The sequence below is a fragment of the Pogoniulus pusillus genome, chromosome Z (assembly GCF_015220805.1).
Source record: "Pogoniulus pusillus isolate bPogPus1 chromosome Z, bPogPus1.pri, whole genome shotgun sequence".
Classification (NCBI taxonomy): Eukaryota; Metazoa; Chordata; class Aves; order Piciformes; family Lybiidae; genus Pogoniulus; species Pogoniulus pusillus.
In genome coordinates this window covers 3,753,294-3,778,944 of record NC_087309.1, presented here as the reverse complement: position 1 = coordinate 3,778,944, position 25,651 = coordinate 3,753,294, and the positions used below count along the sequence as shown (strand labels likewise).

The window sequence follows — 25,651 nt, the reverse complement described above, 5'->3', positions numbered from 1 at the left end:
TAGTTGGAAGAGACCTCCAAGCTCATCCAGTCCAAGACCTATCCTCCATCACTCTCCAATTAACTAGATCATGGCACTAAGTGCCTTATCCAGTCCCTTTTTGACACCTCCAGGGACAGGACATAAACTAATATTTCCAAGCCATACATATTTGAGCCATGTGCCTTGTTATTTTTTAAATACTGATGCAACCTCCAACCTGGTAGCAGAAACTGAATTTGAATATTAATTAAATTCAGCAATATGCTATCTTCTTTTTTATATAGTCACAGCACATATCTAAACATTATCAACTTGCACAATTTCCAACAGATTTCTTGAGTTTTATCAGAAAACTAAGCAGACCTAGAAGTGGAGACTCGTAATTAGTCGCACAGTTGTGATTCAATGCACAAGGCAGATGATTAGATAAATGTAGCTCCTGGGGGACCCGATCAGAGCTCAGGGAAGCCAATGAACAGCAATTTACTATTTTCAGAAGGTTCTGGTTACGGCATTTGGTTCGGTTTTAAGCTTGAGTGCTTAAAAGGCTTGAATCTTAGAAAAGAAAAGAAAATCACAGTACTGCCCATGGAAAGTGACTATTGAATTAACTAATTAGGATTACACAAATAAATATATATATATATATATATATATATATATATACACACACACATAATAGAATGTTTAAGCAGTGAAAATTTAATCAGAAGATTTAAATTTTTTCATACAAAATCAACAGCTTCTGTCTGAAGATTTTATGTAATATTTCACATGCACTCACAAAGTAAGTCTCAGATTTCTGAGGAATAAAGTTGAAGGACTAATGCTGTCCTCATTGGGTGAAGGACTATTGTTGTCCTCATTCCATAGGGGAGGGGAGGAAGGAGAGGGTAAAGATAAATTTATATACTATGTCATCATCATTTCATAACGAGTCTCCTTGGTTTAGCCAGTAATCCTCTACCACAAGCGTCTGAATAAATCTGATATTTGCAGTTGCTTTTCCTCCACAGGAGCTTATTAAACTACAGTAGAAAGAATTAAAGCCTGACTTCCATATAACCTTGGACAAGAACAGTTCAGCACTGTCAGTTGAGCTCTGATACTGCTTCTGCCCTCTCCTATCTTATGCAGCTCCTCCTTTCTTCAGCCCTGTTGAAAAAAGCAGAGCAGTGCTCCTGCCCAGACAGCTACCAGCTAGGAAGAAGTGGTGATTGTAAGTCACAAGTGTTGACTAAAGCTCACAAATGAGCTTTTTTCCTGGAAAATGTTGAATCTGACTATGCTTCTGCATCAACACATGTCAGAGCACAAGTAACACGTTTGCCTCAGATAGCACAGGGACTGCAACTGATGGTGTTTCAGTTTCATATTACCAACCCTTAATTACAAACTGCCACATACTGATTCCTTAAGCGTCAGCAAACTTCAGCAGTGGATCACTGTAAAATAGGCATTCACACTCTCAAATTAGAAATGACCACTTTAGGGGCATGAGAAGAAGTCTGAAAGAGACAGATCTAAAAATACTTCAGCAGCAAAATAATTTCAGGTCTCATGTTGGAACACTTGCATTAATTAAGAATTTTGTGGTGACAGTGATTTTAAGAGTGCCATTTAGAAACATGACATTAAGAATGCTTCCACACCGAGTGAAAATGCAGAAGCTTAAAATGGGAGAAGCCTTCTGTCCATTTCTCCACATAGCACCATGTGAAAAAGAAGGCAACTGAACCCACACCCCTTGGGAAACCAAGAGAGCCAGATGGTATCACCTAATATTCTTCTTTGATGGGTTTCTTTTAACCAATTTGATGCCTTAATTTTCAATGTCATCTTTAAAGTTTCTGCTGATGGAGGAAGTCCATTTTCTCCAGTGAAGATGATGATGAGGAGGACATTGTTAAGCAGTTATTGACAGGCCTCAGTAATGGAGTCAGGTGATGAAAATGTCCTGTGACAATCAGGGATAATTATTTTTTGAGGCAAACATCAAGATTAGAACTTGGTTCATGTATGACACCAAGTTCTCTGCTATTGGAGTACTACTAACAATTTCACTGTGATAATCAAGAGTTAAAACTGGCTTTGTGTGAGTAACTACAGCAAGAGCAGCTTCAAACACTACTTTTCATTTACTACCATTTCTTGTCATATTTAAATGAAGGCAAAACGGTGCACTATATTTAAACTGGGGGAAGGGGGGGAAAAAGGACAATTCAGAGACATGCAAAAGAACTACAAATAGCCTGGAGAAGAAAAGGCTCAGGCCAGACCTCACTGCTGTCTACAACTACCTGAAGGGAGGCTGTAGCCAGATGGGAGTCAGTCACCTCTCCCAGGCAACCAGCGATAGAACAAGGGGACACAGTCTTAAGTTGTGCAGGGGAGATCTAGGCTGGATGTTAGGAGGAAGTTGTTGGCAGAGAGAGTGATTGGCATTGGAATGGGCTGCCCAGGGAGGTGGTGGAGTTCCTGCTGATGGAAGTGTTAAAGCAAAGCCTGGATGAGGCACTTAGTGCCATGATCTGGTTGACTGGATAGGGCTGGGTGCTAGGTTGGACTGGATGATCTTGGAGACGGATAAAAACAAGAACACAACACATAGATAAGACAGTGTATGCTTGTATCTCTGTCTCTGGAGTCTGTTTCTCCTTGGGCTTCTTCTGGGAAAAGGTAGAAGTGTGGAAAGGAGGTGGAAGTGTGGTTGGGAGTCCCTCCTAGGGACTCTGGTTTCTTGGAGGGCTGTTGTGTTTCTGTACTACTTTTAACTTGTATATTTCTGTATACAGCTGCACATATTGTAACTATCTGCTTGTATATTGTGCTAAGCTGAAAATATAAAGCTTAATTTCTAAACTTCCAGCCAGCTGAGTCTAGTCTGGGTGATTTTATAAGAGTCAGGGGTGCAGGTAACTCCCAAACCATCACCGTCAGTGTAATGGAAAGTGATTGCTGAATGGCCCTTTCCAGTGTAATTCAGTATAAGGAAACAAAGAAGGTGGCTGGGGGGGGGGGGGGGGGGGGGGGGGGGGTGTTTGTTTGGGATTTTTTGTTTTGTTTTGTTTTTTTTCAATTAAATGTCTTTGACTGTTCTTAAAAAGGAAAAATATAAATTACAATTTGCTAAATAGGAGATAACCCAAAATACCAAGCACTCCAGGAGACTGCCTTTGCGTGGAACAAGGCTTTTTGCTCTTTCGTACACCTACATCACCAGCAGTACTGCAGGTCATAACCACTGCTTGTTTGTAATGACAAAATGAGGTTCCATCACATTTTGCCACAGAACTACACAAGTGTGAAGCAGATGTTCAAGATGCATTTCTATAAACTCCACACACTAAATTCACAAACTGTGTGGGGGAACTATATATTGAATTGTGGCAGATCATTGGCTTGACATCACTTCATTGTTTTGTTTTAGTTTAGTCATATGAAACAATTGTTGAGTCACTGGAAGATATTTGGTACCAATAAATCAATTCATTTAAAATCCTACCTCCATTGAGACAAAACCATCTAAAGCAGAGGTTTATACTAGTTATGCATATTGGGCAAATTTTTATTCCTCCAACGAGGATGTCACTTTTAGCCTCTGAGATGCTTTGGGTGTTACTCACCCCCCCACACTTAAGAAAATCACCCAGACTAGACTCAGCTGGCTGGCTGGAAGTTAAGAAATGAAGCTTTATATTTACAGCTTAGCACAATACACAAGCAGATAGTTACAATGTATACAGAAATATACAAGTTAAAGATGATACAGAAACACAACAGCCCTCCCAGAAACCAGAAGGGGCTCCCAACCACCCTTCCACCTTCTTCCTACCCCTCCACCTTGCCCCTGACTTTGCCTTATGTTCAAGGTGAATTTGGAGGGTCGGACAGGGGATTAGGAAGCAGACAGATTAATTAGGCAGCAAGTTAGAGAGAGAAGTTCATGCAGCCCCAGAGCCCAAGAGCAGCTCTACTATTTATGTTTGTGTTCTTGTTTTTATCCATCTCAGCAAGCCTACGAGTGGAGCAGACATCACCATTGTTTCCTTTTCACAACCTATAATTTAATTCTTCTCACCAAAATATCCCAGCTAGCCTCAAACCAGCACAGCTTCAGATAAACATGTCACTTCTCAGTCTGAAAAATAAAAGATTGATAAAGATGCTAAGATCTGAAAATTTATTCAAATTTAATCACAGACTTTGTCTTATACCTCACCTATACATAAAAGGGAATTATTTACTAATCTAGTTCTCTGTATTTTGGTAGAGTGTTTTGTTTCCTGCAGCTCACTTTGAAGTCTCTCAGTACAAAAATTCCCTTTCTCTCTCCTTCAGGCATTCAAATGAAATAGTTCCAGCCTCCATGCTGCCCTCAAAATCAGCCAGACAGTACAGGTTAAGGATCACAGGGGGAATGTGTTTGCCTGCAAGTAAAGTTGCCTATAATCATAGTCACTGATAAGCAGCTCTAAAATAAGAACTCAAAGAAACTGGTCAGAGACCTATGATCTCAACTATAAATACCAGCTAAAGTACCAAGGAAGCCATTTGCTCTCATACAAAACCAAAAAGAGCTTCCTTCACCATGGCAAATAAAACCCTCAAATGTCCATCTTTAGTTTACATCCATATTCACTTCAGTTCTCTAAATATAATACCTAGGCTTCTGGCTTTAAGCAAATGAATACATTTTACTTCACAGATCTCAGAAGAGGTTTTAGCCACAAGCCAATTATTCCTCAGAAAGACAAAACTTAATTTAGACAAATATTTATGTTTCTTTTTTTTTTGGAGGACAGTGAAATATGAACTACTGAAATATGTTTAAGCTAAAAATGTGTAATAATTAGAACAGTGAAATAGATGTGAATAATTTATTGCTGCGGAATAGCAAGAAATTGAGTGTGAAAAATTGTTAGTAGAACAATTCCATAGTCATCTTAGAAAAGTTATGGGTCTGTAAACTGCAGTTCAAAACACATAACACGACAGAGTATGAAGTGTATTCAAATTACTCTGGAGTATTAGTTTTGCAAATACACAGCACCCATGGGTGGCATGCTTTAAAAATTAGTTTTGCCGTTCATGGCTCCTTATGGCCAGAGTTCTGAAAGATGTTCAAGCACAGAGTCCAGATGCCCACAAGTATCTAGATCCCAGGTCATTCTGAAATCCAAAGATAGACAGGCTCCTGACTTCCACCTCAGATCTTCCTCTAACATCCTATAGATCTGCATGCTCTGGGTAAAACTGACATTTTCAAAGCCGTTCCAGAAATGGAAAAGTTTGCACTGGAAACCAAGTTAAATAACATATTCCATTTGCTCATTTTGCCAGTGGCATAAAACCAGCATGCACATTCCATGTTCAGATGAGCTGCTATTGAATGACACTTCAAGGAATTACAAGACAGTAGCCCCAGCAGGAACATCTGCTACCATTTTACACGGATTTGTGGTACCTGCGTTTCTGTGCTATAAAGCTGGGTCCTCCCTTCCTGAAGCAAGTTCAAACTCTCACTGTGAGAAATAGGTGTGGGAATACAAGTTCAGTGCAGTAGTCTCATCCCTTCCACAGAAAAATAAATTTGGTCTACCCTGTGGTGAAGGTACAAGCTGGCTGCAGCTTAGAAATTGCATAAAAAATCATGGTCACTTTGTGCCATGGTTGTGCAGTCCTGGGCAACAAGGAGAGCTGGGGTGGAAATCGATGAGTGGCTGATAGGTTGTATAATACGGAACGAGTATTCCTGAGACCTGTTTTGATGAGAATCATCTCTCAGCAAAAGAAAATCAGCCTGCATAGGAGTGGCAGAGCACAGCACACAGGCAGACTGCAGCTCAGTATCTTTAGGGAAAAAGAACAAAAGACAATACAAAGGGAAGCATGAATTTTGAAATCATAGCTAACACACTGAAACAGCAAACTAAAACCAAAGACATCAGAATGGATTCAGTCATCATTTATGTCATATTTAAGCCACCTTTAAGCAATGTGCATGTGAAATAATATAATTATTAGGTCCACTTTTTTTTTTTTCATTTCAACTATTATTTTTAGTTTTCTTCTTCCATTTCAAAGAATCAGACACCACAATAAATTCCCTACTTCAATAAATCCCCATTAAGAACTTGTACAGATATTGCTCCAACTTTCAACACCGAGAAGTATATTTAATAGTTTATTCCAAACCGCTTTTTAAAAATCATAGAATTGGTCAGGGTTGGAAGGGACCACAAGAATCAGCCAGTTCCAACCCCCCTGCCACGGCCAGGGACACCCTATCCTAGACAAAAAAAAACCCTTCCATTTGGTAAACCCAAGTATCTCAGATATTTACTGACAGAGCGCATGCAATTAGAAGTCAATTCTGGTCATGTGGGCACCCAAATTAGGTTACTTATCTCTCACTTGTCCCACACATGCAACATCTATTGCTTAATAAGCCATGGAATCTCAGACATTTTTGATTCTGACCCTTTTTAAATGCTCCGTTACATTGCCTACCATCTGGCAGTGCTTACTCTTGGTACCACACTCCCTTTGCACTACGGAAGTGTGTTTCTTATAATTATATCTTTAATGTGATAGATGTATGCAACACTAGAATTCTCAAGCTGGCAGTAATTAGGCTGAGGGGACAATCCTGGCAAAATATCTTCTTACTAGGTCTATGGTAAAAGCACATTCAATTGAATCCTCAACAGAAAGCTGACGTCCTACCCCACGCATGGGAAACAGAAAATGTGCAATTATGGTTTTGGTTTTTTTTTTTATTACAGGGTGTTTATTTACACATTCCAGGACATTAGAAAGAATACCTAAGCCATCTTCTCTCTGTAAGTTTGAACAAACAGCTCAGGATGTCCTACATAACAGACTTAGCAGGAATGGGAAGCTACACTGCAGCGCTAAAATAAATAAATATTTTTAAAGCAATGCAAGCAGCAACAGGACAAGGGGACACAGTCTCAGGTTGTGGCAGAGGAGGTCTAGGCTGGATGTTAGGAGGAAGTTGTTGGCAGAGAGAGTGATTGGCACTGGAATGGGCTGACCAGGGAGGTGGTGGAGTTGCCATCCCTGGAGGTGTTAAAGCCTGGCTGGGGCACTTAGTGCCATGGTCTGATTGATTGTCTAGGGCTGGGTGCTAGGTTGGCCTGGATGATCTTGGAGGTCTCTTCCAACCTGGTTGATTCTATGATTCTATTATTTCAATTTATATAAAGGAATTTACTGTGTCTTCAGGAAAAGATGTAGAAGGCAGGAGGAAACAAAAAACAGAAGGAAGGAAAAGAGAAGTGCATTAAAAAAAAAACAAACTAACAAGAACCATTTATTAGGGAGTATATCATTGTGCTCTTGCTAACTTCACAATGAGAACCACAAGTTGTCTACAGCAGGATTTCACTACTTGAAAATTAGACCATAAGAAATCCCGTAAGTAAAAGGCAGAAAATAATAGGATTTAATATTTAGAGATTCTCCTTGATAACAGTTGTAAAGAATACAGGACACACAGCTCTGAAAAACAGGACATCTCTGAAATATACTTGGTAAGGTAGGCAATAAGAAAGGCACTGAATTATTAACTGAGGGTTGAGCCAAATGCTTGATTTATTTTATTACTTAGAGTTTGCTTCCCAGCTAGTGTCTAACAGACTTATCCCTAATTGGAAAAAGAAATCTTTGTGTTACTACTGTGCATGTCTGGCACTAAAGACAAGGTGAACCAGAGTGACAGACAAGCTTGGCTGTTACCTTCATTGAGACATCTAGTGCAAGCAAGCCCATATGTAGCTATCCCAAGTAACCTGTAGCCCAGGATGTGTTTGAAGGACCTAGAAGTTTGCAAGTGTGTATTGTCAGGCAATAAAAACATGTTTTATAGGGGTGTATTACATGCTACTCTTTTCATAGCAATTTCTCTATTAGACAGAAATGTTTAGTCCTCCTGGAATGAACAGGTAACGAGATGTCTCTCAAGAGGATAATGGAAACCCTTTCTGCAGTCATGAGAAAGCTTGGTTGCACCCCCGTGGTTTTGCCGCATTACTCCATCTCCTGAGTAGAGCTGAGATACTCTGTGTATCTTAAAAGAAGTGATAGATGTATGTTTTCTATAGCTCTGACCCAGAACAACTTACAAAAACCATTTACAATTAGGATCCTATGTCTCCCAAAATTTACTGCAGACTGCAGATTTGCTTTATGTCAGATCATATCAGAAACACACTATTATTGCAGTTATGCCACAACAAGAGGTGCTTCTTGGAGGATCTGCTAAATTACTGTAAGATGCAACAGAACCAGCCAAAGAAACATCAGTACTTCCATACTTCATTGACAGGAAAAAAAAATGATGGAGGCAAACAGAATATGCTTCATATAGAATTGGAGGACTTGATATTATGAGGGACTATCATATTTCTGTGGGGCTCTTTGTATGTTGAAGCCTTAGTGCAAGCGTAAGCTTCAGTCAATCTGAGATGGAGGATTCATTGAAAATGAGTTGTACTACCGAAAGAAACCTTCAGACAGAACAGTTTTTACATATATGGCTTACAAACAACCACAAAGAAACAAATAAAAACCACAAAAAAAAAAAAAAAAAAAACCAAAGCAACCTACCTGTGATTGTAAGCATAAAGCAGTCTGTGTTTTTTCAGTTGAAAATAAAGTATCTTAATAAGAATTTTGAATAAACTGCATTTTTAGATCTAAAAAAACTTACTACTGTCAGCAGCAAGCTAAATTCTAATTATGTATTTGACAACATGTTTCATTAGATATCTACATTAAAAAATATCTATAGAGAAGTTAATAAAATAAGAACAAAATCCCATTCTTAGATATAGGATTTCACTCAAATTGTGGAAACTGCGCTGACATAAACAAAGAAGAGTTTGAGACTTGGGGTTTTTTTTTGGGGGGGGAGAGGGGTACATAATGTAAACAGATTGCATTTCTGTTTTAAACAAGAGAACATTTTCTGAATGCAAGTTTGCTCCAGTCCAGTTGCACTGCTAGCCAAGGCAATACAATTATTGCAAAATATCATGCAGCTTGCCTAAATCTGACTACCATCAGATTAAAAGATATTAGCAGAGTCTTTTTATATGGAAGCTAAATGACAGTGTCCTTGAGGCAGTACTGACATTGACTCCAGCTGATACCGTTTTTGGTCATTAGCATACCTTACTATGTGTCTAGAACCAGCCCTCCAATAATTAGAGCTCAACACACTATGATTTTTAAAATTAAATCATGCCTCTGGGAAAGAATCAGAGAATAGACAGCTAAAGGACTTTCAAGCAATTAACAAGAACTGTACTGTCAGGTTAAAAATTAAACATTGCAAAGTAGGTTAAAAGTTTCCTTTCCCTCAAAAATTGTATGATGACATAGAAGACAGCTCTCAGACATACTGTTCAGTGACAGCACAGGTGAGAGTGAATACATTATCTGATTTACAATGAAACGAAGTAAATTCCTCTGCTTCTCACATTCTACCCTCCTCTCCAAACCCAGTATAGCGTCTTCTAGTACATTCCATCTGAGCGTCCCATGAAATCTAATTAAATACTACAGTGTCACCATTATTAGACAGGTAGTCAGAAATGCAGAGGTAAAGACTGACACGTTTTAAGTGACTTCTGATTTCATGTCTCCATTTAGAATCATAGAATCAGTCAGGGTTGGAAGGGACTGCAAGGAGCATCTAGTTCCAAGCCCCCTGCCATGGGTAGGGACACCCTACCCTAGAGCAGGCTGCACACAGCCTCATCCATCCTGGCCTTAAACACCTCCAGGAACGGGGACTCAACAACCTCCCTGGGCAGTCCATTCCAGGCTCTCACCACTCTCATGATGAACAACTTCCTCCTCATGTCCAGGTTGAATCTCCCCATCTCCAGTTTTGCTCCATTCCCCCCAGTCCTGGCACTCTCTGAGAGACTAAAAAGACCCTCCCCAGCTTTTTTGTAGGCTCCCTTCAGATACTGGAAGGCCACAAGAAGGTCACCTCAGACATCCTGTGTGGCCCCAGGATGAGCAATCAGAAAATGAGACACCCACAATTTGGTTACATAACCATAAAAAAGCCTAAGCAATTTATTAAACATTATGCTTTTCAAAGTCAGCTTTAGCACCACCAAAACCCGTAAATCCTAAACCTAGAACTTTGTTTGCTATTCTATGCTTCTACATAGAATCATAGAATCAACTGAGTTGGAAGAGAGCTCCAAGTTCATCCAGTACAACCCAGCACCCAGCCCTAGACAATCAACCAGACCATGGCACTAAGTGCCTCATCCAGGCTTTGCTTCAACACCTCCAGGCACGGTGACTCCACCACCTCCCTGAGCAGCCCATTCCAATGCCAATCACTCTCATAGTATTCCAATTCAGAGTTTCCTCCATGTAATCAAGTCTAAAAACCTAGTAAAGACAAAACAAACCCCAACTTCTACTGACTATTAAAAGCATTGCTTATTTTGATGATCTAACAAATAAGTGCCAGTAGATATTTTTAAAATGTGTAGTCTTCCTAAAATAATCACAGGAATAACAGAATTAGTACTTATTTCCTCCAGGCCCAAGCGTAATATTGATCTTCCAAGATCTAAACTGTGCTAAATGTACACAGAGATACTCATCCAGCACTTTTTTTTTTCCTCACTGCAGTCAAAATGAGAAATCAGAAAACTGAAGAAGTAGTCTGAAGAAGTAGTCTCATAATACTGAACACCGAAGGTTAAAGTTTAAATAGTACATATAAACTTCCCCCAAATATCATCTTCTAGACCATTCACAGTAACTCTGGAACATTTCAGTCTGATGTTGCTTTGTTGTTTGTTTGTGGGATTTTTTAAAGCAGGTATCTCAACATCATGATGAGCACATTTGCCTTTATTTAGATTGTGACAAAAGTGATTATTCTGAAGTTTGGCATTTTGCCAAAGAAAATAAAGGGGAAAGTACTTCTATACTTCTTCACAGGTGCTGCCTGTGATCTTCAAAATATCTGCAGTTACATGAAGAGCACCTCCAAGTACTGAGGAATGGTTTCAGTTACAGTTACTGAGCTCCTTCCCTGCTGTAAACTTTATTCTATATTCAAGTATGTAACATGCCATAGAATCATAGAACCAACCAGCTTGGAAGAGACCTCCAAGATCATCCAGTCCAACCTAGCATCCATCCCTATTCAATCAACCAGATTGCCATCCAGTCTTTTCCTGAACACCTCCAGAAACAGCAACTCCACCACCTCCCTAGGGAGCCCATTCCAATGCCAATCACTCTCTCTGTGAAGGACTTCCTCCTAACATTGTGCTCATAATACATTAGTGACAGGCTCTGGGCAACCTGATTTAGTTGAGGATGCCCCTGCTGATTGCAGAGATTGCAGAGATTGCAGAGATGACCTTTGGAGGTCCCTTCCAACCCAAACCATTCTATGATTCTATGCTATAAAGACAGAGTGATGTCTTACCAATAAAATGAGTTGCTTTCCTTCACCAAACAATGGCATAATCCTTCTCACATTCCCTAGAGATGAAATAGAGCAGCTGATGCACCGACCTCAGGGGGACTCAGCTGTCTTGCTTTTGTGGTTCTTGAAAATGTCAGTGGGGACAAAAGCAAGTGGCTCTTCCGAGCCCAAAAGCACAACATACCCATCTACATACACACTTTCACTCACATCTGCTTACAGCTAAAACAAAATGTCAGCAGCTAGCTTTAGTCAGCTACATTTCATAAGAAATGAATCAGTGGCAGCCAAAGATGAGACGTTATTTAATACTAAAAATAATAAGGAACTGAAGATGAAAGACAACCTAATGCATTTCTGGCCAATACTCCGTATCAAGGCATTTGCAACAGAGTATTTCACTGCTTATTTTTGGTCCAGCTTCCTAAATATCTAATTTGGATGCGTGTTGTTGCAATTTCTCATTACTCCCATATAATTTCTCTCCCCTCTATAACATGCATTTACGGATTTGAGGCACATCATCCTATTTCTCTTCAGCCTAAATTTATGGTACATGCATTTTACCTGAGTAACAATTATAAAGTTTAATAAATGTTTAATAAATAATGGTTTCATAAATGTCAGAGGTGGGGTTTTTTTCAGACATTATGTAAGCATTACCTAGATTAATACTCTTTTTTTTTTTTCATTTTATCCTTTGGGGCATTTACAGAAGTGCAAAAAATGTTGGAACGCAGCAACTATAAAGCCAAGCATTGCTGATAAGCTTTCTATTGCTTAACAGTATTCTATTCTTACATGTCCAAAGAATGAATGTCCAAGTCAAAGGAACAGTTTTACTGCACAAAGGTTGTTTTTTTTTCTTTAATAGAAATAAAAATTAGTCACCACATCAGTATTTTAAAATGATTCATGAAAGCTAGCCCTAGCTAAAACTGTGCTTTACAAAATAAACAAATCAGGAATGCATACAGAATAATTACAAATCCTTATCAGTTTATTAGCAAATAACTCAGAAGTCTCAATACTGTAAGAGAAATGACAAATTCCCCAGCAGCAAGACTGTGATGACTGCCTTCAGAATCTGAAACTACAGACATTTCGCACTCCTACACTACCAGCGACATAATCTATCCATTAAAACCCACACTAATTTGTATCTGATCTATTTAATATAAGCCTACACAATTTATGTACTTAATTTTGCATACTTGTATCGGTATCAATTACAACTGGGTACGATACAACATATTTCACCTTTGCTGCATACGGCATTACCTTTCAACTCTACATTTCTATATAAATGTAAGTACTTAACAGCTCACTAAAAGATAAATCTCATTACCTTCAACTGAGACATTATAGACATGTGACAAGAGGGACAAAGTGCTTACCCTAAGCCTCTTAAAATATAAATAATAGGTACGACACGTAGAGTGAAGACCAGCCCCAAAGAACAGGTTTTAAACCTGGATAAATTTAAGAGATATGTATGTGGGCTGCAAACACAACAAGCGGTCTACGACTTTAGGGTGCTCAAAAGCAGGTCTAAAGGATAGGAACAAACTAAACAAAAATAATGATTCATATGTCAAATGGAAGTATAATTAAAAAAAAACATGGGTGCACCACATTATGACCTAGAGTTTTGGAGATACTTAACTGAAAAGGTAAGCTGCAAGCGTACAGGACAACATGCACAGGTTGCACAACACTGCACAAAATAACAGAAATGTTTTTTTTTTTTTCAATAGCAACAGACACAAAAATGCTCCTCTGTAAGTACCTAAATGTCCATATGCAGGTATTACTGTGCCTCTCACCCTGACTGAAATCCATTGAAATGTCGTATTAAAACGACTTAGAAAGGAAGCATTGATAGAGCTTTCTAAGATTTATAAAGATGTAAATGATACATCTCACATGTTTAAATGATAACCAACAAACATGTACACAAAAGAAAATGTTTTGAAACTGGACTGCTAGACATGTTAAAAAAAAAAATCTGGCAAACCTTTGTTATTCACAATGCTCTGAAATCTTCTGTTCTGGTTTTACTTTTCTGTCATTACAAAAAGGCTTTGCGCTCCTTGAATAGATGACAGTTACCCAGAGAGATCTCTCTACATAAAATATCAATAGCTTTTTGCTATTGTTGTCAATCAGTTCACACGATCACAGGACGTTAGGGTTTGGAGGTTCATACTTTGTATTCATCTGTGCAGGAAAAAGACCTTCACTGCTGCCTGCGCTGCACCTCCTTATTTGCTACCCCACCGGAAAACTTCACACCACAGTCCCGACTTCACTTCATCTCAAAGCCAATTAAAATTGTTGCCCCCGCTTCCACTCAAAGGCTGTGCCCAAGCATCAAACTGAAAACCATAACCTTCAGAGTGTAAAGGCTATGCTTGCTTATACACATTATTCCCATTCAGTCTTTCACATATATTGCTCCTTTCGGTCAAAAGATGCACCCCTCTGAGTGGCTCTGAAGGTAGTAAACTCTCTTTTCCTTTTAGATTGCAAACCACAGACGCCCTATCTGCTGTGGTAATAAACCCAACATTCCCATGAAAGCACAAGTTTCTCTGCATATCCACAGACAGAGAAGCAGGGAGATGCTACAGGGCTGAGCCAACAGCCAAGACACTTGCAAGGAAGTCCTCGACAAATTAAAGAAACGCTTGAAATGCTGAAGGACACCGAGCAAGTAGTAGTCTGAAAAATCAGCCAACTGCACTAATACCAGGAGGCTGCAACATACAAAAGCCACACAAAGCACTGTACTTTGCTATGAAATGCAAAAAACACGTGTGGCAGCAGCAGAACCATGTGCAGTTGCTCCCATCTCCTGTCGACCTCATGCTGCTTCCATCCAGCAGCTGTGGGGCCACAGGGCTGGACCAGCAATGCTCGCCCACAGCTTGTTCTTCCACATGGGAGCAGGGACAGTGGGAGGCACACGGTATCTCATAGAAAGCACAAATAACTTCAATAAACTAACCAAAACGTTGACAAAGAACTCACTTTCGTGAGTCATGCAATTACACAGAATTGTTGTTCAGGTTTATAGAAGCAGCAAAAAAAAAAAGGAGAGATGCAGCTGCGAAAAGATAAACAGAGGTCTTATACTGGGTTTGTTGTGCGTTAGGTGCTCGGTTTACATAACAGCTTCCAAATTAGACATTAACCTCAAAGACTGGGAAAAGACAACCAGGAACAAAATGGTTCCCCTATGGAAAAATTATGTAATACTTATTGAATTTAATTCTCCAAGGATTTATCTGCCTGACGAAGATGCAACTCTTCCCTGAAACACGGGCATAATGAAGATCTGTAAAACTAGAGACCAAGCCCTAAAAGGACACAAGTAACTGATTCACAGAGCAAGGACTTTACAGACACAGCTTCCACACTCTGTTCATAAAAAAATATAAGTCACAGGGATGCTGCTCACCACCCCCAAACAACACAGCAAAATACAATTAAGTATAGATAAACACACAAAGTTTTATACAAATTGTGAGCATGATGCCAAGGAAACTAACTAAATGTAAAGGATTCCAGGAAATGCATACAAGCATCCAACACTAGATTGATTAAATAAATTAACCAGAGTCCATAGCAGCCTGCATCAGAATTTCCCCATGTTTTGATGTGTGCCTGTACTTAAAACTTACTCCGATGCCCATTTTCATATGTACCACAACTAGCCATTTACAAGCTTACTCTAAATCTTCCCACTTGGATACTCTATAATATTCAGCTTTTTACCTCTGTGTTCTTTTGTTATTTCGGTGGCAAATTTAGTTGTTTCCCTTGGCAGCTATCAGAACTACCACAGCGAAGTTAGAATACCCCGTTCTTTTTAGATATTATCTACATGCAAGCATTACACTGTTATAAAATCCCATGCAAAAATAAATGAAAACAGTTCCATCCCCACATACTGTGGTACAAAGACACTATTTAGACTCTTACTACCACTGTCGCATTTACCAAATTGGAAGACAAATCTACTCTATGGGACAACTTCTTCACCCATTTCTATAAACACTGCCCCCAAAAAGAATACTAATGTTCTGCAGTTGCAATTATTTCAGGAGAAACAATTACAAACATCTCACATTTCTCACTGAAATAGTCCCACTGGGTAAAAAAAAAATGGGTCTAGATCAGACCACGCCATTCTACAACTAATAAAAGCTTTACTTGAAAATAAAACATCTGGATGGCAATAAAATACAGACATGCTAGAAACTCCAGAAAATCGAGTTAATTTCCAACCTTGATGATATTATTATACTACTATGATACTATAGGGCTGAAAACAATGCAGTGTTTATTCCTACTGAAAAAAAAAAAAAGAAGTAAACATATGTTAAGACCTCTAAACCTTCCCATACGAAGAATGAGGGAGAGAATTAGAAGACATTTCTGTAATGAAGCAGTACTAATGTATCTTCCACCTATTTCAGGTATCAGCTTTAAAAAGTTACATGCTGCACAACATGAGGCATTAAGCTCCCACTACCCAAAACATCACTGGGTTGTGCACCTCACTCAGAAACCAAGCTTAGAGTAAAATGAGGGAATTAACTTGTAAGAATAACATCATCTGTTTTAATGGAATCGTCACATGAATAAAGTTACTCAAGCATACACGGAGATAAGTAAGAGACTATTAGACCCCTCTAATCCTCTATACGTGCTACCACAGCACTACATGCGACCTGCTACATCCCTCTCCGGATGGCAGAAAGGGAGTGGGTGGACTCTTGGCTCTCTCCCCCCTTAATGCACCTGCTAGTGCAGCTGAGCTGGCATGGGAGGGTAAAAGGTATTCCAGGAAAAGAATGAGTGCAGCTTATTTCCTCCAGAGAGCCAGGAAAAATAGCAGGGATCTAAAGCACGATTTCAAGCCATAACTGAGCGCTGCCCTACTCCTCCGCTTCTGTGGCTGTACTGCTTTTGGGCTGGACTGCAAGGTGCCAGGAGAGCTCACTGTGTAACACCTCACTCTGAACCACCTCGTTAAACTCGGACTTTGCAAGTATTTCCTCCCGTTCCCACTGGAAGCATGTCCTGTTTAACCTACTTTTTCTTGGATGATCCATGTACATATTGAACATTCTAGATTCTCCTCTTTTAAACATCATATCCAGTGCAAATCACTTCTCGTATAGACAGGGGATGTTCGAGTTTTTATTAAATATACTTAACAACACCAATAGTTCTTCAGCAAATAGAGTGGAGAGTGTTAAACTGACAAAGGCATAGAGCTAGTTGGCTTAGGGAATACAGCAAAATAATCTTTCACTTGAAATGTAATTTTGAAGGGAAGTATCTCTTCCCAGGAATTTATTTGCACTGCTTTTCAGGTGAGTATTCGAATTCTCCATATATTCAACTCTCCGTGAAAGCAACGCGCACTTGACATCATATTTACCTACGAAAATATAGTTTCCCACACAGCGTTAGCTCGCATAAAGTTATTTTGCTGCTGCTCTGCCCGAGTAGGGCTCTGCTCTGGGCGACCCCTTGAACAAGCGCTGACGCCGGCTGCTCAGGAGGACGAGTACCCCGACGGACGCGGACAATGCGGCGGCCCCCAGGACGCAGCCCGCCCGGGACTGACCCGCAGGCCCCGCGCCGGGCGGGTGCTGCCCGCAGGGTGTCGAGTCGACGCGGGGCCTGCGGTTCCGTCCCACATGCAGCACTCTGGAGAGCGCCGGGCAGGGCCAAGAGCCGCGGCAGCCCCAGCGGCGGCGTAGGGAGCGCAGAAAGGGCACGTCCGCCGCCCCGCGCCAGGTTCCAACCCCTTCCCCGCCGCCCAGGCGGGGAAGCAGAGTTTTAGCCGACGAGCGGGACGCCAAGGTGGCCCGCAGGGAAGGAGCGAAGCCGGGCCCCCATCTCCGCGGGGCGTCCCCCGCCTCTATCTCCCCTCGGTCAGCACCCCGCCGAAGTTCGCGCCGGGCGAGGTGCGAGGTGGCGGTGCGCCGCCCTACCTCCCGCATCGCGGCCACCCTCCCGGTGCGGCGGCGGGAGCCCCGCGCTCACCTGAAGTCGCTGTACGGGTGGATGATCCAGAACCCCGCAGTTTTAACCCTTTCCTGCTCCTTCTCCACCGCCTTCTGGCTGCCGAACATGCGAAGGGAGAATTTGTTGACCCCCGGCTGCAGCATGGAGGTGAACTGCCGCTGCATGAAGCCGTACTGCCGCCGGGGCCCTTCGGCATCTTCGAAGCCCACCGCGGGCTCCTCGCTCCCGCCGCCGTCCACTTTGAAGCACACCGAGTTGCCATGCTCTTTCACGCCGCCGCTACTCCCGCCGCCGGGGCTGCTTTGGGCTTTCTCCGCCGGGGCCGCCGGCTTGGCTGGGAAGGCGTTAGCGCTGCCATCGTCCCGGCTGCCGGCGGAGGAGCTGCGCTTCCCAGCCTCCATGCTGCGGGGCGGTTGCGCCCCAGCCGTGGGAGAGCGCAGAGAAGCCTCGCCGCTGCCGCCGGTGCCCTTCAGCGGCGCGGCTAGGCTCGGCCGCCCTGGGCTGGGCTCAGCTCCGCGCCGCCGCTGCGCCCGGCATGGCCAGCACTGCCGACTCTGAGCCGCGCGTCGCGCAGGACTGGCACCGCTTCCCTTCGCCCGCCCCCTGCCGGCGGCCGCGCCACGCCGCCCGCCTGACATTGAGCGCCCCGGAGTCCTTGAGGGGCTGAGGAGCCCTGGCCAAGGGGAGGGGAGGAAGCGGCGGGCGGAGCGGGGGGAGGGGCGCTCTGCCTTCGCGGCGGCGGCACGCGTGGGCACGGCGGCGGCTCGCGCGTGGGCGTTAGCGCGGTGGCCCCGCGGGGCGGGGGGGGGCGGGCGCCCTCCAGCCCGCGCGCCTGCCACACGGCGGCGGTAGGTGCCCGGGGCGGGGGGGCGAAGAAGGGGAGGGAAGGCGGGGGCTGGGCAGGGGACGAGGGGGTCGCGGGCGGCCCTGGCAGCGCCCCTGACGGAAATACGGCTTCAAGGGGTGGTTGCTGATGCACATTTGGCGAGGCATGGGGTGGCAGCGTGGCTCGGCACCAAGGGCGGGACACGGTGGCTGGGAAGGAAGCTGTGGAGGAGTCCCACAGGCTCACCTGTCTCTTGCTAATCCTTTCTGGCGCTTCTCACGGAGCGCACTAACTACAAGACACCAAGCGAAAGGGGGTCTGCTTGGTCATGGAGACAAGTGACAGCACCAAAGGTAGTGGAGGCATTTCGGGTTCACGCTGCTGAAAATGAAGGCAGAACCTACACCTTCCTGGTGCAGGGCGTGAGCGACAGCAAGGAAGGAGGAGAGAGTGTGTGTGAAGAGGGAAGTTCAGGTTGTATGGCTGTGGTTGCTCACACTTAACAGTTTGCTCTGGGTAGACAGCACCTCACTACCTCTGGGCAGCAGATCTCCTGTTCGGGACCTTACGCTGAGTGAAAATGCAGGGCCAGGCACCATAGGCATGGGGGCATATGACGCTTGGGCTGGTGGGGTGCAACACCCCCCTAGCAGAGCCGTGACACCATGAGTTCCCGTGTGTCTCACTCTACGGGGTAAAACACAGGTGTAACCAAGTGCAGAGACAAGCTTTCCTCCTAGTGTGAGGTGTCCCTGCCCATGACAGAGAGTTTAGACCTAGGTGATGCTGGTGGTCCCTTCCAACCCTGACTGATTCTGTGATTCTATGGTTCTATGCCAAGAGGAGGGTTTAGCTTTGTTTATAAATGAGGGTCTTGAGTCCACATTCAGCTTGCCTCACCTGAGATTGAAGTGCGTCAGTTATAGTTAAGCATCCAGGAAGCAGAGAAGAGCTTCTTGAACAGAAAGGGACCAGGAGATATTGTCTAGCTCCTGATACTTTCAATTGCACTCGGAGGAAATAGGATATGCGTTGCCATGGGTCATATGCACAGTGCTAACAACTGTGTATAGTATTTGAGTAGCTCTGGGGTGAGGTAGGGTCTGAATGAACAGTTTTGCCAGAGGTAGTCAGCTGTTTACAAGGAGCAATGAGGAGGGCCTTGGAGTTGCCTCTGAAAAATGAAAGATTCTGATACCCCTGAGGAGTGTGAGTTTGAGTCACAGTGGTGGGCACTCAGTATTCCACGGAGTATATCACAGAAGCTATATAGCATTGTAAACCTGCAAAAGCATAAAAGCATATGTTAAAGCGCATAGGTGTAGGTCCTAGGGCTTTATTTGGCTTGACATAGGTTTGTTTTTCGTATAGAAAATAAAATAAGAAAGACTTAGGAAAGTCTGCCAAGCTTAGTTCCAGCATTTCCAATAGTATTTGTCATGTCAGTGTTACCCACTTCATCCTTCACAAAACAGATGCTTGAAATAAACCTGACAGAAAAACAGCTGTGCAAATCTGCAGACCACAGTTTGCACAGTGCAAGTCAGGTGCTGTATTTCAAAACTGGATCTGAGGGCTTTTCTCAGCAATTGCAGCTCTGCGGAATGTTTATGCTTCGTGCACTCAAACACACAAGGTTTAGGTGATGTTCATGTGTCTAATGTGAAAGATGTTAGCATGGTGCTAGCGTGGAAGAACATGACAAGTGTAGATGCTCCAGGATGGATTGCTGTAGGCTAGGCAGTGACCAGAGTAGGAAGGCACTTGCTCGCAGTGTGATTGGTCGAGGACTGACATACATAAGCCTTTCCCATCTGTTCTGAGACTTATTCTGTATGATTTTATCCTAAAAGAGTGAAGAGTCTGTGCACAGCTGCTGATGGCTCATGCACAGCTGCTGATAGACAAAACCCTCTTACTGGTTTATCTACAGATGATGTCCGCCTACTTCCCTCATCCAATATCTCTCACCAAATAATAATTTAAAAGTAAGAAATTATTATTGGTTTACAGCTTTTTTTTTTTTTGGGGGGGGGGGGGAGGGGGAAATATTAGCTCACATCATATTTGACAAAACCCCAGTAAGGCAAGGAATGAAAAGCCCAAGTCCTGCTGTGCTGTTCCATGTACACATGCAGTTTATCACATCAGTGTCAGTGGAACTGACATTTTACGCTCTTCAGTTGTGTACTCCTTGCAAGCTTAACGTTCTCCTTGGAGACCAAGTGATTTTCCTACCTCTTCACTCCTGGCTTCAGAGGACTTTTGCATACAGCAGAAGCGACTATACGAGGGAACCTGAGTGGCCTCTCACAGCATAAGCTAAGCAGCAACCACGTACAGAAGAAAATGGGTTTGTAGTGTAGTGAATCAGAGCAGTGAAATGAAGACATTTACAGCTGCAGCACACAGATTCTCCTTTAACAGGAGAAGCGGTGAACATCGTATTAATAGTGATGGTTCTTTATTTCTGGATGATGAAAATTGTGCACAACAACATCCAATTTCTTACCTTATGAAACTTTGCTTCTGTTTAACATCTCACTTGCCCGTGTTTATCCTTACTTAGCATGGAATACAGACCTACCAGATACGGCTACTCCTGCCTCACTTCCTTCTCTTTCTACACTCCAAGGATTTGGAAATACTCTGCTTCCTTTGGCAGCACATCCAAAAAGTGGGGTATTTCATCAAAATGTCATGTAACATAAGAGAAGTTGTTAATGTAAGAAAGTAACACGTTCTGTGCACTCTTCTCAAACATGGCATTTGCCTAAACAGCCCTGGGACAAATCCCTTTGTGAAATCAATGCTTAGATATTTTGTGCTTCCTATCATGAAATGTTAGGGTTTTATCTTTTTCATTCTACGTAGAAGAAATGTGTACTAATTTGTGCACATTTGGGTGCCATTTGGCTGAAGTACTGGCGTGGCCTAAATGTCCCTAACATCTCGGGATCTTGCAATTTTTAATAGTAATCCAGAGATTGTAAGGATGAGAAAGGATTTTCATAATCCTTAGTTTTTATGTGGGAGAATGGATTCTTCTGCGGGTCAAAATAACCACATATGATAGGAAGGTCACAGATCGCGGTGGCTAAAGGTATAGCTTATTTTCTGATGGGTTTGATTTTGATTTCTTTGACAATGTCAGGGAAGACACAGAACAATGAAACTGAAAAAGGAAATTTCAGAGGAACTAATGCCTGCAGAACACTATGTATCACAGTATCACAGTATCACCAAGGTTGGAAGAGACCTCACAGATCATCAAGTCCAACCCTTTACCACAGAGCTCAAGGCCAGACCATGGCACCAAGTGCCACGTCCAACCTTGCCTTGAAGTGCCCCAGGGACGCCGACTCCACCACCTCCCCGGGCAGCCCCATGTCCCACGTTAATGGCTCACTCCTAAACATTTAGTAGGCTCATTTACTTGTTTATGTCCAGTTATTTTGGAGTCCATCAAATTATTTTAACCTGATTAATTCCAGTACTCCATGTGGCTGTATAGCTGTAATACTAATATATACCTCAAAATTAATTTCTTCCTCTTCTGCCAAAAATAGTGAATTTTTATGCCTAGGGTAAATACAGCCCTTCTCTCTTCTCTCTTCTCTTCTCTTCTCTTCTCTTCTCTTCTCTTCTCTTCTCTTCTCTTCTCTTCTCTTCTCTTCTCTTCTCTTCTCTTCTCTTCTCTTCTCTTCTCTTCTCTTCTCTTCTCTTCTCTTCTCTTCTCTTCTCTTCTCTTCTCTTCTCTTCTCTTCTCTTCTCTTCTCTCCTCTCCTCTCCTCTCCTCTCCTCTCCTCTCCTCTCCTCTCCTCTCCTCTCCTCTCCTCTCCTCTCCTCTCCTCTCCTCTCCTCTCCTCTCCTCTCCTCTCCTCTCCTCTCCTCTCCTCTCCTCTCCTCTCCTCTCCTCTCCTCTCCTCTCCCCTCCCCTCCCCTCCCCTCCCCTCTCCTCCCCTCCCCTCCCCTCCCCTCCCCTCCCCTCTCCTCTTCTTCCCTTCCCTTCCCTTCCCTTCCCTTCCCTTCCCTTCCCTTCCCTTCCCTTCCCTTCCCTTCCCTTCCCTTCCCTTCCCTTCCCTTCCCTTCCCTTCCCTTCCCTTCCCTTCCCTTCCCTTCCCTTCCCTTCCCTTCCCTTCCCTTCCCTTCCCTTCCCTTCCCTTCCCTTCCCTTCCCTTCCCTTCCCTTCCCTTCCCTTCATTTTCTCATTTTGATATAACTTGAACATATCCAGAGCACCTCAGCAGTAGAAATGTAAAAAACAAACAACCAACCAAACAAAACACAGCCTACATATTAGAGCATGTGGAGTTTGTTCGGTGAAGAAACTGGGGCACAAAGCAGTAACAAGACTTCTATGAAATGGCACAGTAGGATGTGCTTGACTGCAGAACAAAGCTCTTGTCTCTCAAGTTTTAGTGTCATGCCCTGTGAGATTTTGTTGAGATTGTTTCTAAACAGATCACCACCAAGTCAGATGCTGAAGCAGGATTAGCAAGGAAGGAAAATAACATTTGCAGTTATAGCACTGGCCATGCAAGCTAAATTAAGGAAAAATCCACATTCATTGTATGTACTGAGTGTTGTGTCTTGTCAAGTTTGCAATAAAATAATTTTTATGTAGTCCCATTCTTCATAGAATTCATAGAATCAAACAGGTTGGAAGAGACCTCCCAGATCTTCTAGTCCAACCTAGCACCCAGCCCAAATTCTCAGTCATATATATTTACTGGCAACAATGTCTGCCAATATATTTTACATTAATATTGCACAGTGTTTCTGAAGAAGGAACAGTCTGACTTCTGCAGACATCACTACCCTTTGAAGAATCACAGAATCATAGAGTCAGTCAGGGTTGGAAGGGACCACAGGGAGCAGCCAGTTCCAAGCCCCCTGCCATGCCCAGGGACACCCTGCCCAAGAGCAGCCTGCCCAGAGCCTCATCCAGCCTGGCCTTACACACCTCTAGGCATGGGGACTCAGCCACCTCCCTGGGCAACCCATTCCAGCCTCTCACCACTCTCATGCTCAACAACTTCCCCCTCGCATCCAGCCTGAACATACCCATCTCCAGCTTTGCTCCATTCCCCCCAGTCCTGTCACTTCCTGAGAGCCTAAAAGTCCCTCCCCGGGTTTTTTGTAGCCCCCTTCAGATCCTGGAAGGCCACAAGAAGGTCACCTGAGAGCTTCCTCTTCTGCAGACTGAACAGACTCAACTCTTTCAGTCTACCCTCATAGGAGAGGTGCTCCAGCCCTCTGATCATCCTTGTGGCCCTTCTCTGGACATGTGTCCTGGAGTCCTGTTTTCCCCTAAATTCCTCTCCCTCTGTGGCTTGAATGGGAGAGGAAAAGCCACCTGGTTGCCCCCGCCCCGGCTTGCCCTGCAGGCGTGAAGGGGGAGAGCAAAGGGCCCTTCCAGCACGAGGGGTGCCTGTGCAGTGCCTACGTTGGAATCGGGCTGGGATTGGCTGTGCCCTTTCGTGCCTAAGGACGTGGTAACTCTGCCCTTTGTCTAGAGAGGGTATAAATATTGGGGGGCTTCCCGCCTTTGGGGCTCCCACCTCGGATTCGTTCCTGCCTGAGCGTTAGTACCTGCCTGAGAGTTCTCCTCCCCCACCCCCTCGCCTGGGCCTCTGCTCCAAAAGGATTGCTTCACCCATTAACACCTTTTGTGCAGACCTGAATACCTCTTAACGACTCTTCTAGGGCTTCTGAAAGACAGTGAGAGGGACAGGCGAGGACGAAGTCAGCCTGACCGTGAGTCATTTTGGCTCAGCTTTATTAGTAAGAAAACTGCTATAATTTAATAGCTAAAGCCTTTTCCAACTTCTGAATTCCAAAATAGTCAGATTATCGATGGCATTCCTAGAATCATAGAATCAACCAGGTTGGAAGAGACCTCCAAGATCATCCAGTCCAACCTAGCACCCAGCCCTAGCCAGTCAACCAGACCATGGCACTAAGTGCCTCAGCCAGGCTTTTCTTGAAGACCCCCAGGGACGGTGCCTCCACCACCTCCCTGGGCAGCCCATTCCAATGCCAATCACTCTCTCTGTGAAGAACTTCTTCCTAACATCCAGCCTATACCTCCCCTGGCACAACTTGAGACTGTGTCCCCTTCTTCTGTTGCTGCTTGCCTGGGAGAAGAGGCCACCCCCCACCTGGCTACAATGCCCCTTCAGGTAGTTGTAGACAGTAATGAGATCACCTCTGAGCCTCCTCTTCTGCAGGCTGCACACCCCCAGCTCCCTCAACCTCTCCTCATAGGATTTGTGCTCCAAGCCCCTCACCAGCTTTGTTGCCCTTCTCTGGACACCTTCCAGCACCTCAACATCTCTCTTGCATTGAGGAGCCCAGAACTGGACACAGCACTCAAGGTGTGGCCTGACCAGTGCTGAGCACAGGGGCAGAATAACCTCCCTTGTCCTACTGGCCACACTGCTCCTGATGCAGGCCAGGATGCCATTGGCTCTCTTGGCCACCTGGGCACACTGCTGGCTCCTGATCAGCTTACTGTCTATCAGTACCCCCAGGTCCCTTTCCTCCTGGCTGCTCTCCAGCCACTCAGTCCCCAGCCTGTAGTGCTGCTTGGGGTTGTTGTGGCCGAAGTGCAGAACCCTGCCCTTGGCCTTGTTCAATCTCATCCCATTGGCCTCTGCCCACCCATCCAGCCTGGCCAGGTCCCTCTGCAGGGCTCTCCTACCTTCCAACAGATCAACACCTGCTCCTAGCTTGGTGTCCTGTAGATATTCTCAAGCAATTGAATCTGGTAATTAAAACTGAATTAATTTCTGTATATAGTTTTGGGGGCAGGCTTTTGGGAAAATAAAATAACTCTGTTTTTGTATAAAATTCCTGACTCAGCCACATTAATTCCCTGCCTCTGCAACAACACGCTCCAGCACGTCCACATTCTTCTTGTAATGGGGGGGATCCAGAAAAAGGAAACTATCACAAATGCACCTTCAGGAATGAATGTGATATCCATCCATGTATTAACATGATTTCTACACTCTTGTATAGTTTGGACATCCGCTGTGAACACTGCTACAAATTTGAGCTTGGTGAATGTCTCAGGGTACCCCAAATTCCTTTCTTACCCTCCACCCCCCCTGCTGGTTTGTGGGCTTGAAGGGGGAGCAGCAAAAGGTGTCTTTACACACATGGACTGACCCATGTGGAAGCCTGCCCTGGCGTCGGGCTGGTGGTTGGCTGGGTTTTCACACACAGGATAAGATGATAAATAGACACTTTGCCTAGAAAAACTTAAATAAAGCAAGGGAGAAGGGAAG

The 25,651-nt window shown here is 43.8% G+C and overlaps 1 protein-coding gene across 1 annotated transcript in view; it reads right to left on the bottom strand.

Moving 5' to 3' along the window:
• Positions 1–18,104, bottom strand: part of HCN1 (hyperpolarization activated cyclic nucleotide gated potassium channel 1) — a 346,393-nt gene extending 328,289 nt beyond the window's left edge. The window contains exon 1 of the mRNA XM_064140084.1: positions 17,549–18,104. Within this exon, the coding sequence (XP_063996154.1) occupies positions 17,549–17,931 (383 nt within the window). The 5' untranslated portion in view covers positions 17,932–18,104. The remainder of the gene's footprint in view (positions 1–17,548) is intronic.
• Positions 18,105–25,651: the final 7,547 nt, after the last annotated feature.